This window comes from Lepidothrix coronata, unplaced genomic scaffold (assembly GCF_001604755.1).
Source record: "Lepidothrix coronata isolate B3197 unplaced genomic scaffold, Lepidothrix_coronata-1.0 Scaffold7, whole genome shotgun sequence".
Taxonomy (NCBI): Eukaryota; Metazoa; Chordata; class Aves; order Passeriformes; family Pipridae; genus Lepidothrix; species Lepidothrix coronata.
This window is the reverse complement of record NW_016690187.1, coordinates 7049903-7064996: the sequence shown is the minus strand read 5'-3', so window position 1 is coordinate 7064996 and position 15094 is coordinate 7049903. Positions and strand designations below refer to the sequence as shown.

General features: G+C 42.0%; 1 protein-coding gene across 1 annotated transcript in view; it reads right to left on the bottom strand.

Moving 5' to 3' along the window:
• The window catches only part of TTN (titin), a 244207-nt gene that overhangs the window by 183807 nt on the left and 45306 nt on the right, over positions 1–15094 (bottom strand). Inside the window, exons 44-54 of the mRNA XM_017834916.1 lie at positions 5791–6069; positions 4124–4687; positions 3385–3666; positions 3003–3281; positions 2361–2639; positions 1986–2264; positions 1572–1859; positions 1173–1451; positions 791–1072; positions 407–685; positions 20–298 (exon numbers count right to left, since the gene is read on the bottom strand). Coding sequence (XP_017690405.1) covers positions 20–298; positions 407–685; positions 791–1072; positions 1173–1451; positions 1572–1859; positions 1986–2264; positions 2361–2639; positions 3003–3281; positions 3385–3666; positions 4124–4687; positions 5791–6069 — 3369 coding nt within the window. The remainder of the gene's footprint in view (positions 1–19; positions 299–406; positions 686–790; positions 1073–1172; positions 1452–1571; positions 1860–1985; positions 2265–2360; positions 2640–3002; positions 3282–3384; positions 3667–4123; positions 4688–5790; positions 6070–15094) is intronic.

The following is a 15094-nucleotide window of genomic DNA, read 5'->3' as shown; positions in this document are numbered from 1 at the left end:
CCCTCAGGGTAAGACCAACCTTTGACAGTCAGCAGAGCAGAACACCTCTGAATTCCTGCCTCATTTTTAGCCTGACAGAAATATTTCCCATCATGTTTCAGCTCAATAGATCTCACCAGAAGAGTGGCAACATTGTTCACAAAGGTCATTTTGATATTGCTGTCTTCAATCACTTCATCATTGTCTTTCAACCAGGACACAGTGATGGGCAAGGAGCCTTTAATAGCAGCCTGAAACACAACTGTGCCCCCTCGAAGGGAACTAATGTTTTCTATCCTCTTCAAAAACTGTGGAGGCTCTGGCAGGAAGAAAGTGGCTATGTAAGTATGGGTTTGGTGCACAACTGTGGCATAGATACCACACTGGGCTAAAAGCATGCTAGTGGTGCTCTACACATTGAACTAACCTTTCAGTGTGACCTCTGAACTGCAGAGGCAGCTCCCAACATCGTTTGTTACTCTACATTGATACTCGCCAACATCAGAAGCATCAAACCTGAAAACGTGGAGACTAATCAAAGATTTTTCAATGCTTATTCTGTGCTTCTTACTGCTCCGCACGGGTTTATCATCTTTCACCCAAAACACTTCAAAGGGAGGCGTGCCAAGCACCTCACACTCCAAAACCACATCAGAATCCTTCAAGACTTCCATGGACTGAAACTCCTTGCTAAAGTAGGGTGACTCTACAGTGCAAAAAGAGAGTGCAATTGTGTTAGTCAGACTTCTGAAGCCTCTAACACTGTACTGAATTTAAAAAGACAAACTGTGCGGCTGGATGTCACACACACCTTTGACTGTAACAACACTACTGCAAATATCTTTTCCAGCATCATTTTTGGCCTCACAAATATATTCTCCACTGTCTTCAGTATCAACTTCTGAAACATGGAGTATTGCCAAAGATTTTGCACAAGACATCCTGTATTTTTTACTCTCTTTTAGCTCTCTATCATCCTTGAACCATGTGATTTTAATCTCAGGAGTACCAGTGACTTCACAGGTCAGCTCAACATATCCACCTTTCTTTACCAGATGGGTCGGCTCTAGCTTCTCCTTGAAGGCAGCAGGTTCTGTGGATTTAAGAAGAACGTTCAGAACAAAGAAAGCAGGAAAGAGCGCCACTGGGTCAATCCAGCAGCTAGAATTTTAAAAGAGAGTAAGAATGCAAACCTTTTACAAACAAGTTTGCACTGCATGTTACTGAACCAGCTACATTGGAGACTTTGCAGGTGTATTTTCCAGAGTCTGCTGGTTTGACTGCATAAAGCTCCAAGTAACTTGCTAATGCTTCTGTCATAATGTAGCAGGCTCCTCCTGTCACGAGCTCAGTATCACCTTTAAACCATTTCACTGTCAGTGGTGTTGTGCCTTTAAATGTGCCTTTGAAATGTACGGTTGACGCAGGCAGTACATCTTGAGACTCTGGTTCTACAGTGAAGCTGGGGGGCTCTATATTGCATTGAAAGGAAAAAATTGTCAAGAGTAAGACACATGGCCTGCAGTTTGGGAAAGAAAAGTATTATCACACGAAAAGCAAAATTCCAAGAAATGTGAAACGAGTTGCCAAACCTTTTACAAACAATGTACTACTGCTCTCTTTGCTACCAGCAGAGTTTGCGGCTCTGCAAATGTAGACCCCAGCATCACTTGCATCTAGGTGTTTGATTTCCAAAGATGCTGAGCCTTCTGCAAAATGTACTGTGTACTTGGCACTTGTAGTGATCTCAGTGTCCTGCTTGAACCAAGAGACGGTCATTGGAAGAGAACCTGAAATTTTGCAGTCTAGGCGGCATGAGGTGTTAATGATGCTGTCAATATTCTTCAGTGGTTTAGTAAAGAAGGGAGGGAGAGTGCGATCTGTTGAGAGTGAAAAAAATTACAGAAACAAACACATGAGCAAAACAGGCATGTTCTTCTGCTTCTGGCTCTGTTGGGTGGTGCAGGGCAGAGCAACAGGGCTCTTTGGAAAGGGTCAGTACCAACCTAGCACAGTGAAGCTGGTAGTACAAGAGCTGATGCCCACATCATTGGATATCTCAAAGGTGTATTCGCCACTGTCCTGCATTTCAGTAGCATAAAACTTGAGCTGGGCAATGTTATTTTTGAAGCTGATCCTATATTTTTTGCTGGCAGGTAGTGGCCTTCCGTCTTTGAACCATTTGGTTTTTAGCTCTGGAGTGCCTGTGACAGTGTACTCCAAAATAGCTGGTTCCCCTGCTGTAACCTGGATCACTTCAGCTTTTTCAATTATTTTGGCAGGTTCTACAACAGAATTAAACAACTGGTGTTAAGGACAAAAGGAAATTGCTCTTTCTCTCAGGTGGGAGACTGTGGGGATCACGGCCCTTCTCCACTAACCTTTCACTGCTAGTTCACCAAAGCAGGACTGACTTCCTGCATCATTCTCAGCCACACAGGTGTATTTGCCACCAGAGCTCAGCTGGACACCAGTAATTTGCAGCGTTGCTAGACCATGATCAAATGTCACTCTCACATTGTTATCATCTTTAATAACGTCTTTGCCCTTCATCCACATTACAGAAATAGGCTCTGACCCTTTCACCACGGCCTGTAACGTAATACTATCTCCAGCCAGAGCCGTCACATTTTCGATTTTCTTAACAAAAGACGGTGGTTCTAGTTCAAAGAAGAGAGAGAAGAAAAAACACTCATTTGCTACTGCATCATCACATGAAATCTGCTACTTCAAGACAGTTTTGTAAGACAGTACATACAATACACATAGCAATTCAACAAAAGAGCAAGCAAGTAGAAGAGCAGCATTCTCCCGCTGGGAGCAAATGCATGGCCCTTTAATCTCAATGTCCTTCAAATTCACAGGTTTGATGCCAGATAAGAGTTAAGGTACACAAAGAATTTAAGAGAAGAAGATTCTCCCATTCTCCCCAGCTACCCCCAAATCCAAAGAAAAGACATTTTAAGAAATAAGAAGTTTTTGCCAATCCCATCAGTAAGTGGAGTTTTCTCTCTCCTACTGACCTTTCAAGATGTATGTGGCACTGCACATGCACTTTCCGACTTCATTAGCTATCACACACTCGTATTCACCAACATCTGCACTATTAAATGCAGACACCTCCAGAGAAATAACAGCTTTCTGAGAGGTCAACCTGTATTTTTTACTACTGCGAATCTGTTTCTTGTCTTTGTACCAGCTAATCTCAAATGGTCCAGTGCCAGCAACCTCACACTGAAGAACGGTGTTTGTTCCCTTCACTACCTCTGCAGGTTCAAGTGTTCGGATGAAAGACGGAGGCTCTACAAAAGCAGCAAGAAAGAATTAGTCAACCTTGCCAGAAAAAAAAAAAAAAAGAAGGGAAGGTTTTTCTCAAGAAAGTGACTGGCAGCAACAAGGACAGACCTTTGACAACCACTTCAGTGGTGCAGCTGTCACTTCCAACCTCATTTACAACTTCACATGAGTAGGTCCCACTGTCATCAACTTTCATCTCCAAAATATCTAACACAGCCACAGAATTGACAAAGGACATCCTGTGTGTGTTGCTTTCATGGATTTCCTTGTTGTTCTTGAACCAAGTAACCTGGATTTCAGGAGACCCTTTGATTTTGCATTGAAGGCGTGCAGAGTCACCTGGGGTCAGTAAATAAGATGGATCGACCTTCTTCACAAAGGATGGTGGTTCTAAAAATGGGAAAAGGGAAGAGAGAGGAAGAGATGGTAAAAAGGGGCAGAAAATGGAAAAGGAAAGGGTAAAGAAATGGAAAAGGGAAAGGGAAAAAGGAAAGAAGGCTGAAATACAAGACTTTGAAAGATTGGTTCCTTGAACAAGAACAAAATATGAGTTCACAAGACACCAGCATAATCTTTGCTGAACTGCAGCTCCTGTGGTTTTGCCTGTCCTTTTTTTTTCATCTCTCCCCTGCATGCAGGAGCAGTTCTTGGATTTCTCTGGTGAAAAAAATATTGAAGTAACACATGGTGCACTGGAAGGCAACAGGGGAAATGAGTTAGAGGGGACAGTGTAGCAGGTCTGAGAAGAATTTGGTGTAATTTCAGCCCAAAGAAGTCTTTTGCCTGAAAAAGAAGAAATGGGGAACTCAAGAAGAGGAAAGGTAAAGGTAGTATAGAACTATCTTACCTCTGACTGTGACGCTGGCAGAAGAGGAGCTGCTTCCTGCCTCGTTTGAGGCAGTGCACACATAGTGGCCTGAATCCTTGAGCTTAGCCAGAGGAATCTCAAGTGAGGCTATTTTGTCTTCAAAGTAAATCTTATAATCTTTGCCTGGAGGGATTTTGTTTCCATCCTTTGTCCACTCTACAGTTACTTTCCTGTCTTCATCTACCTGACATTCAAGACGTATTTTTTTATTAACTGCTGACTGCACTGACTGCAAAACTTTAATGAAGTGGGGTTTGTCTATAATGACCATTTCAGCCTGGCAAATATCAGCCCCAAACTTGTTGGAAGCTTTGCATGTGTAAACCCCTCTGTCACTGGTGGTGAGAAAGGAAATTTCTAAAACATGTTTATTTTCCATTTTGGAGATTTTATGGTGGTCTGAAGGTGAAATTGTCGTGCCATCTTTCTGCCAGGTGACGTCGATGACCGGAGTGCCCAAAACAGTACAGAGGAACTTGGCACTTTTGCCCACAAAAGTAGTGATAGATTCAGGTCTGGTAAGAAACGTTGGTGGAAATGCTTCTGCAAAACAAAGGGGTTCAATGTTATCCAGAGGTGAGGAACAGAGCCTATGCTCTTTCTTCACATTTGCCAGCGACAGAGAGCAAGAGAGGCCAGCTTGTCACTGGACACTCTTAAGCAAAAGAAACCAGCAGTGAAGGAGATAAGAGGAGTTAAAGATGATAAATTTTGGCTTTTGGTTGGTACTTCTTCGGTCTATATATTGCTCCAGAGCTTGAATTTTGAGTCTCTGGAGCAATTTACGAACTAAAGGAAAATAAACCAAAAGCCAGAAATTCCTCCCCCAAGACTGACATGTTTGCGTACTGTTCTCTCGAGGCGGGTCAGTTTGCACGCATTTCACAGTTCATGCATCTTGCATTAGTCTAGCTAACAGCTAGCACTTAGTAAAGACCAAATGAAGACTCCTCCCACAAAGAGAAAAGTCAGAGTAAAAAAAAAGTCATACATTAAATGCCCAAAAGACAGTGGTTTGTTTTTTTGGTTTGTTTTGTTGTTGGGTTCTTTGTTTGTTTGTTTAAAGAAAAAAAAGAATTGTATAGCTCTCATTAGATAAAAAGTTTGCAAACTGAAACCCTTTACCCTCTTTTGTTTGCTTAAGAAGATCTATTTGCCCAGTCATAGAGTTCCCCTTTGGCCACAGCACAAAGATGTTCAGGTATGCAGAGCTGCATAACCTGCGTCGCAAGTATAGCTGCAGGATAAACATAGGGTGCTAGGATAATTACGCAGTGACTATTACACTAAGAAATCAGATTTAAAAGTCTATTTCTTGTCGTCTGGAAGTTAAATAAACCTTTTTCAAGAATGTATTCATAAAGCACTCTTATTCGGTTGACAGTCTTGTTCCTCCTACTCTCTTTTCTCTTTTTTCTTTCCTTCTGAAACTTTTCACACTGATTCCCTTTTCTGTGTATAGAAAGCACCGGAAAGCAGCATTCTCAAAAGCTATTCCTTCTCTGTGCTTATGCCTGCCAACATTAGGTATGGATTATGTACTATAATAGCAATCAAGAACTCCACAAGTGTAAGTACAGCAGTGAAAGCATTACAATACACCAAGATATTTTATGGAGAAGTTATTCTTGGAAGTCTGTACTTACCAGTTACTGTTAAAACAGCTGTAGAGCTTACACTGCCATGCTGATTGGAAGCCTTACAGCTATATTCTCCACAGTCAACAACTTGAGGCCTTGGGATCTCCAGCGTGGAGAGGTAGTTGGAAGTGCGAATGGAGTATTTGTCCCCATCATATATCTCTCGTCCGGCTTTGTACCACTGGAACTTGACATTGGGAGCCATCTCCACCTCACAGGTAAACTTGGCCACATGATTTACAGCCACCTCCAGGGGTTCGAGCCTTCTCCTCAGGATAGGTGCAACTGAAATCAGAAGCAGAGATTAACTCAAAACTCTGCCTGCTGACGTTCTGAAAAATAACAGTGAAGTGACTGACTGAAAAAAAAAGGAAAAGAAAAGGTGACATACTTGCAATTCACATGAAGTGACTGTAAAAAAAAATATCTGTAAGAAATGAAAGCAGTACTAGGCTCAGTGGACAGACAGTCTTACGGTGCCTAATGACATCAGGAAACAATGTGATGATACTGGAAAAATAAAGTGAAATAGCAATGCACAATAGCAATGGGATATATGGTACACTATCCTGGATTTGTGAGAAATAATGGTGTGAATAAGAAATTGTGGTGAATCTGTGCAATGACTCTAAGGAGTGAGAGAGGGTGCAGTAGTAGGAAAAATGGGAAGAGTAGGTCCACTTCCCAGGCAACAAGGGGAGAAGTGGTTGAGACTGAGATACAGCTTTGTCCTGACCATGCTTGTGCAATGAAGCAACAAAGTTCCTGACCAAAGACTGGGGTAACAGAAGTGAGAGGCTTTGCAATGTGGTAAAAGGAGACCATCAATCCAGAGAGAAGGGGACCCTCTGATTAGTGGCATGATGGTATTAATATTGTATCCATATCCAAAGTACAGACAAGTAGGGCAGGTTTATTAGTAGAGCAGTGCATTAAAAAGGCAGTATTTTATCCCCATAATCCAACCTCTTTTAACAACTGTGAGTTTTGCTGCTGTTGCTCTTTTTCCACCTTGATTCAGTGCCTCACAGGTGTACTCTCCTTGGTGAATCTCCGCACACACTTTGTTTATTACTAGTGTGTATGTGTCCTGATCTTGCAAACACTTGAATTTGTTGCCTGAAGATACCAGTTTACCCTCAAAGTACCAGTTCACCTCACTGACATTTGTTATGACAGAGACCAGCCTGACACTCTCCTCTTCCTCCACAACAGTGTCTACCAGTTTACTGTGTATGATGGGACAACTCTCTTTGCCCAGCTCAGCCTGTAACTTCCCAGCTCTAGTTTCCAGATCCTCTCTGCCCTCTTCCTCACATATTTTTTCCCTTTTCTCTTTCCTTTTCAATGTTTCTGTGGGTGTCTGAGTAGGAAGACCTGCAGAGGCTACATCAGCAGTGGCTACAGCCACACCCACGTCCTTGATTTGACCACGCCCAGTCACAGTGTTGATCAGTTGTGTAGGCAAAGCTTGCTCCAATGGTTCTTCTGCCTCCATAGTACTCTCAGCCTGCTGGGGCTCCAGCTCAGAGGTTTCATCACAGGGTTTTCCTATGAGAAGTAAATTGGGATAGAATGGAAATGTTTTGCATTTTTCATCTGTCAAGAGATGTTTATCTTCACAAAGAGAATAGAAAGCTTCCTTCAAAACTGTTTTCTGGTCAGCTGTCTGAATGCTGAAGTCTCCCAAGGAGACTGGGATTTCTATGGGACTGCATCGTCCTGTGGTCACAACATAGGTGCACAAGGTATGTGTATTCTCCTTGGTGATGTTTATTGTCTGCACTTCAACATTTTCTTTATCAGTCAACCATTCTGAAAACAAGAGGTTTTTCTCACTTACCACTGTAGCTTTAAGTGCATTTTTAATTTGAGACTTTATGTCCAAGTTGCAGCTCTTGGAAACGAAAGCAGTGAGCTGATTCCCTTTGTTGAGGACTTGGCTGGGCTGGAGCTGGTCAGAGTCCATTTTTTCATGGGGTTGTCTTGATGCTGTTTTCCACTGTTTAGGTGGGCTGGAAAGATCAACATGTTCCTCCTCCAGGAACTGATTTTCTTCCAGGAGCAAGGGAAATCTCACAGCCTGTCCCTCATGTATTCTTGCAGCAAAGTCTTCCTCTACTGTTTCCAGGGAAGAAATGTTCTCCAGAGGGACAGCTTGGCCCCCAGTAAAGGCCAATTCAGAGGGAAATCTGGGTTCAGCCTTCAGCTCACCTTGTGTTGCCTGAAAGCTTTCAAGGACCTGTATTTGGTCACCTTCTATGGCACAGCTCTCAGTGGTGCTTGATACCTGCAGAAGGATTTGGGAACCCTCTGTCTTCAGAGCAGCCAGTTGTTCTGCTGCCTTGGGGATGATTTTCTCTTTGATCAAGGGTATGTGTACAGCCACAGTCCCAAGGCAGCCTGGCAGTTGTGTCTCTGTTGCTGCTGCAGGCACCACGCCCTGTGGGCCACCAGGGAGGGTTTGCCGTGCTTCTGCCAGAAGCCTACCACTCTCTTGTGTTATGGCCACTTGAGTGAGCATCTCTTCAACACTCTGCACAGCCAGAAAGGTTGGTGGCAGGCCAGGCAAGATGTCCTCCCTTGGCAACACATGCACTGCCTGGCTCATCTGGAGCTGAAGAAGGGCCAGAGGCTTCCTCATGGCCTCAAGACTGAGTGCTCCTTCCACAGCAGGAAGCTCACCAGCCTCCTCATAGAAGACGGGGCTTTGGTCCTCTGCCACTGCAGAATGCTGCAAGGCTGGGCTCTGCCTGCACACAGCATGCTCCTCGGGCAGCACAAGGAGCTCAGCAGAGCACATGGCCTCGCCCAGAGCACTCACTGCCCTGCACGTGTAGAGCCCAGTGTCCTCCTCCATACAGTCCCACACTGTCAGGGAGCCTGAACCGTCAGGGTGGTGAGCAATGGAACGACGCACATCAGAGAAGAGCTGCTCGCTCCCCTTGAACCACAGCACATCGGGGCCTGGCTTCCCAGCCACTGTGTACTCAAAGACTGCAGTGGAGCCTGGGGCACACCGCACGCTGTCGGGCTCCTTGGCAAAGCAAGGGAATCCTGGTGTCCGCTGCCACACATGGAGGTGGGTGCTGCATGTGGTCTCACCGTGTACATTGCTGGCCACGCACGTGTACTTACCCTCGTCCTGCACACCCACATATGGGAGGATGAGGCTATGGTCATTGCCAGCAAACACTAACTTACAGTCCATAGACGAGGTTAGCTTCAGACTGTTGAAAAACCACTCGATTTTGGGTTTGGGGCTGCCAGTAACAGTAACAGAGAGCCTAGCTACATCTCCCTGCCAAACTTCAACATTCGGGACCTGTTTGAGGAAAACAGGGGCTTTCCCCTCCTCCTCCATTTTCATTGTTTCTTTGCTGACATAAACTGGTTTTCCAGGCTCAAATTCAAGTGTTTTTTCTCTATCAGGAAACTGAAGGCCGCTGCTGTAGCCTTCATTTCTTCTGTCCTCAGAAGAGGCAATAAGAGACCTAGCGATGTCTGTATGGAAAAAAATTGTTCAGTTTTACTAGAATATTTATGAAAACACTCATAGCTAACAATAAGCAGTGTTAGGGAAGCTACTTTTTTATAGCTGGAGGCTTTCCCTATACTGTACAACAGCTAGCAACGAACATGAGGTCCCCTTGGTGTCAAATACACACCTGCCAAAACCAGCAAGACATGCTGTGCTGTCAGGTTACTTAGGAATTTCCTATCTGGATCAGCATGGATGTCTCTTTAAACCTGACATCACAGTATGGGTTAGGCATACCCCCTCAGGGTGCATCGTGCAAGTAACAATCAAGCAACATTGATGCATTTCACAGGTATAATTAAAGTGATATGTGGTATATATAAAGTGGTATGTGTCATACATATTTGTATGTACATCTATACAAATAAGTAGAGCAGAACAGCATAAGACCTTGATTTAATTCAAAACACCAAGAAAAAAGCAGAATGTTAGAATAAGAATTGAAAAAACAGCCTGCCAAACAGAAAAACAACCAACAATCCTACAATCTTTTCAGCACACTGACTTTTATTCTAGTGCATAGTCCATCTCTTTAAACTCTATCTTTTGTCTAATACACCAAGAGATTACCTCTCTCTTACCAGTTTTGTCCTGGTTTTGTCATTAGACCCTTAAGTTTACAGCACCATTATTACAAAAATCACAAGTCTGCACTGATTTAAATCTCTGCTTATGAACTCCTCCCTGTCACAATATGGCATATTAAAACTACCACAATAAAAGAGAGAAAAAGAAGACAGAGCACTTTAAAATTTTTCTTGCCCTTTTGAAGTTACCCATATATATGTTGGACCACTCTGGTTCTAATGATGGTTTAAAAGTGAGAGGAAGTGGAGGTGAAGAACATGCCATTCTCTGCAGATGCTTGACAATAGAAACATCAGTGAAATCTCAGACTTCCAGGAATGGTACAAGCAATCCCTGAGAAGCATGATGCAAAGAAAATCTTTGGAAATCAAATACTGTTGTCCTTACAAGTTTGCTCATTTAAGGACCATAGTATTCAACATGGAAAGATACGAGAGTTTAAAAAAGGAATAAAATTGTGAGTGGATAAATGTCTCTAGGAACTTTAAGAGGGAACCTTGATAAGCTTCTCAATTAGAGTACGTTAAATTTAAAAACTTATTGAGACAATAATTTTTACTACACTCCAACAAAAAGGAACAGACTATGTCACACCCAATTCTTTTTCATTAGTTTAAAACTTATTAGTTTTGCCACAAATGCCAGAATTTACATGACATAGAACAGTGCATACAATGACTAACTGCAGAGAAGAGATGCTTAGGTAAAAAATAAAAGATTATATCAGTCCTTTGGTATTACTTACCAGCCTTGCTAAAACAGTAATAAATTGTGCAAGTGAATTTGAGAATGGGTGGCAGAATTTGGCCCAATAAGTAAAATATAAAAATATGGAATATAAATTTCAGAATGAAACCCATGCTAATACACAAGAATGCTTTATAACGGGAGTGTGGAAAAAATTAATGCACTTTTGTGTGTTCCTGAATATTTATGACAGAAAAACTATACAGATTCTTTTTTGTATTTTAGATAGGTCTGTGAAATGAATAAAGTACAAGAAGTGATGGACTTAAATCATTTACATATTTATTTCACAAATTAACCATACATGTTAACATTCAATGCACATTGATGACAAACAGACATAATTCATCCTTTTTTTTAAATACTTATTTTGTAGAAATAAAGACAACATTAAACCTGAAAATTGTGAGCTTTTTGACTCCTATGAAAGCACAAAATTTTGGAGAGATAATCAAAGTATACCAGTTGTCCCAGAGTAAGTTCATTCCAACCTGGGATTACTCCACATTTAATATTTGTAGCTTAGGTGAGACTTTGTCTCTCCATAAACATATGATCATGCTCCTGGCTAATGTATGAAACTTAAACCAAGACTTTTAAACTTACGTAAACCACAAACACCACTACACAGGTAGAGAAAAAGGTGCTTGGCCATATATTTCAGATGTGAATATAAACTTGGACCTGTTTGGCTTATGGCTTTAGAACCAAGTTTTGGGCCTGTTTCTGCTAAAAATTTTCAGATTTACATGCAAAATAAACACACATCACAATTGCATAGGGCCTAATCGAAGGGCCTCTGACCGCTTTGGCTTTGGGCCTAAAAGACCCCTCATGTCACAGCTGACACGGAACATCAGACAATTCTTGCCAGCTTCCCTAAGGACCTCTGCTGTCTAATGAATCAGACAGTGCTACACATCTACACAAGGAATGGATCAAGGACATGTTGTGGAGTAATTCTTTCCCAGCACAACATCAGGTCAGACACTCATGTTTCTCTTTCCTACCACCATTACCTATGAGAAATCACAATTATCTCTGCCTTTTAACATATAAACCTTATGTATCTTAAATTATATATTAAATTTTTATCAGGCAACACAATCGGCACAAAGAGAATCTTTTGATCAAAATATACTATCCTGGGTGAGTGATAGGATAGTCTTAAAAGATTATCAGTTTTTTGAGGCATGCTGACCTCAGTGTGAGGAAACATCAAACTCAGAAATAAGAAATTGTAGGAACATAACTGAACATACTACAGGAATAGTTCTTTTATGCTTAAAATCCCCATGGTACTTAAAGCTGTTTGCAAGGTAACTGACAGAAATTTGTAAATGACTGGAAGAACCTCATTAACAGGTTAAAAAAAGTAAAATTAATTTTTGTTTAGGGTTCTTGAACTCAAGATCTCACCTTGACTTAGAGGTTACTGGAAAGCTGGTACATGCATTAGAGACGTATTTAACTTCTAATAAACATTAATTAATAACTTTCATACTTTTAACAGATTTTCTCAATTTATCATAGCTTATGTAAGAGAGATTTAGTTCTGATTATGTCAGCTACTGCTGACTCTTCCTCCTAAATATTAGCATTACTTTAAATACAAAAATATATATTCACATGGAGAACATTAACGTAAAAATCTCTTCTGGTGAGAAAATGCCACAGATAACAATTGAATGTATTCTATTTATTTCTGGTCATTTTGACACATAGGACACTTAACTGGTATTAATTAAAAAAAAAAAAAGAATATGTAAATATATAGTTCTAATGTGAAACAAGATACTGCATAAAAATATCTTACTTTTTTACTACTATGTATTTTTTATGAATGACACTGGAATACAGGGACAACCAAAATTATTTTAATGAATTTACAGTAACATCACTGATTTATTATTATTTTCTCTCTCCTTTCCCTTTAACTTCTAAAGATACAGTACAAAATATGTTTTCATGTTTATTACTTGGTAATAGAGAAAAAATCCTGTCCAGTCTCTACAAATGCAAAACTGTAATTTTTCTTCCCATTGTGCTGCTTTTCTTTGCAACAGCATAATTCCATTGACGTAAAAAAGGCATTTAATTCCATGAGCAGTTAGAAGGAGGCCCATGGATGTAAGAATTTTGCAGTGATAGAAACTGTAAACACAGGATTTGAATCAGTGAAACTCACATGTTCTGACAACATTATGAGAAGGGGAAATACCAATTTAAGGAGTTCTTTCACAGAACTATACCCAAATGAAACAGCAAGCATAAGTTAGTATTCCATATCTCTAGGTTACAAGAAAAAAGTGGTGTCTACATTTTCAGGTGATTTCTAGCCTACATAAAACAAGAGCGGTTGCACCGTTACAGATACACAGGTATATGTACATTATACAAAAAAAATTAGTCCTGCTTACATGAGTGTCAACTAAAATATCTTTACAAGAATGAGTAAGGAACTTAGAAGAAGCTTGAAATATACCTCGGTGCAGAAAATGTGCACAAAATTTATGCACGGATTAAATCTCACTTAAATTCCCCAAAGAAGGCAAGTTTAAGTGAGACAGAAATATGCCCACAGAGTGGTTTTCATCCCTAAAGAGATGAAAAACAATGCCCCTAAAGATGAGTGCTGCATTTTTACCTGCAGTGAACAACATCATAAGAACATTTAGTATTTCAAAAGAGACTTTGAAATAAATTATGGAAATTTAGTATAATGTTAACACAGCACAAGTCTCAGCAGTTCCTACCCTGTTAGTAGCTACACATTTGTACTGCCCACTGTCACTTTGCATCAGGTTTTCAATGGTAAGGCTAAGAGAGCCATCCTGCTCTTCCTGCAAACGGTACCTATCCCCTTCCAACAACACCCCATCCTTGTACCAGCAGACACTTGGGTGGGGGGAACCAGTCACGAGACACTGGAAGTATACTGAAGCACCCACAAATGTACTGTAGTCAGAAATGAGCCTAACAAATCTGGGAGGAGCTTCTGTGACCTGGAATTCAAAACTGCAGCTCTCTGAGTCCTCTGCCCTAAACTCAACCCGTTCCTCTTGGGATGGCTCTGCAAACACATCAAAACTAATGTTAACACACTTCTCCCCTTCCACTTCCTGCTCTTGCTGAGTCACTGCAAGCAGTTGAATTGCTTTTTCTGAGTCATCTCTGTGCGGCTCAAACTCAAACTCCAGCTCTATTTCTGACTGGTCACCTGGGCTCACAGTCTTACTCAAAAGCAAGTCACACTTCTGTGGCCTGTGTGGTTCACAGCCCATGACTGTCTCACTGCTCACCTTAGCACTTTCTCCCTGCTGAGCCATGACCACAAGGGAGCCTTTACATGTTGCTTCTCCCAGCCTATTCATTGCCTTACAGTTATACCAGCCACTATCAGAGGGACCTACAGTTTGGATCTTCAGACTGTGAAGTCCCTCCTTCTGACTCACAACATACTTCCGTGTGCCAGGCGTCACACAGGTGTCACCTCTGAACCACTGAACTACTGGGACAGGAGTACCTGTTACCACACACTCAAACACTGCCTCCAAGCCTTCTGTCACCTTGATATCTGCAATGGGCACGGCAAAGCGTGGAGGCATTTCAGTTACTTGGAAATCAATTTTTACATCCTCATTCTCCACTGCAGCCAAGCCTGCAGCTTGTTCTAACAAAGCAAGTGGAAGGACATCCAGGGAAACTACCATGCTCTTCTTATCTGGGGTAAACTCGGGACTGGTTATGATTTTAACCTGCTTCTCAAACTCCTTCACCTCATTTTCATCCAGCTCCACTTCCAGGAGGATTTCCTGTGGTGAAGGTGACCTTGAAGATGTGTTTTCGTCCAGGTCAAAGTGTATAACATGCTGGTGGGTAACAGGGGGTGGCAGTGCTAGTGACCTCCCATATTCAGGCAAAACTTCCACCTGTGCAATACTTTTAGCTTCCCCTACAATGTTCACTGCATGGCACAGATACTGTCCTCCATCGGCTTTCTGGATATTAGTGATCTCCAGAATACATTTGTCCCCATCCTTCTCTATTCGTACTCTCTCATCCAGCTCCAACAGAGACTTATTACGATACCATTTCACCTCTGGCTTGGGCACACCTACCACCTCAGCCACAAACCTCAGTGTGCTGCCCTCGCACAATCTCCTCCTGCTCAATGCCTTGAGGAATGCAGGTGGCACTTCCCTGCCTGATGGCTCCAGAGACTCACGGGGGGTCCTAAACACGTCAGCCTGGGGCTGGTCTGGAGGCTGAGGCCTCCTCTCACAGGAGGGGAGTGTGGTCAGGGCATCCATATACTCCCCAGTGGGTGTCCGATAGCGTTCTGGTGGTGTGCTGTCCCCTGATGGAGAGTAGGGTCCCTCAAAGGGTGTGAAATAGCGCTCTGAGGGTGTGTTGCATTTTGAACCCTCGGAA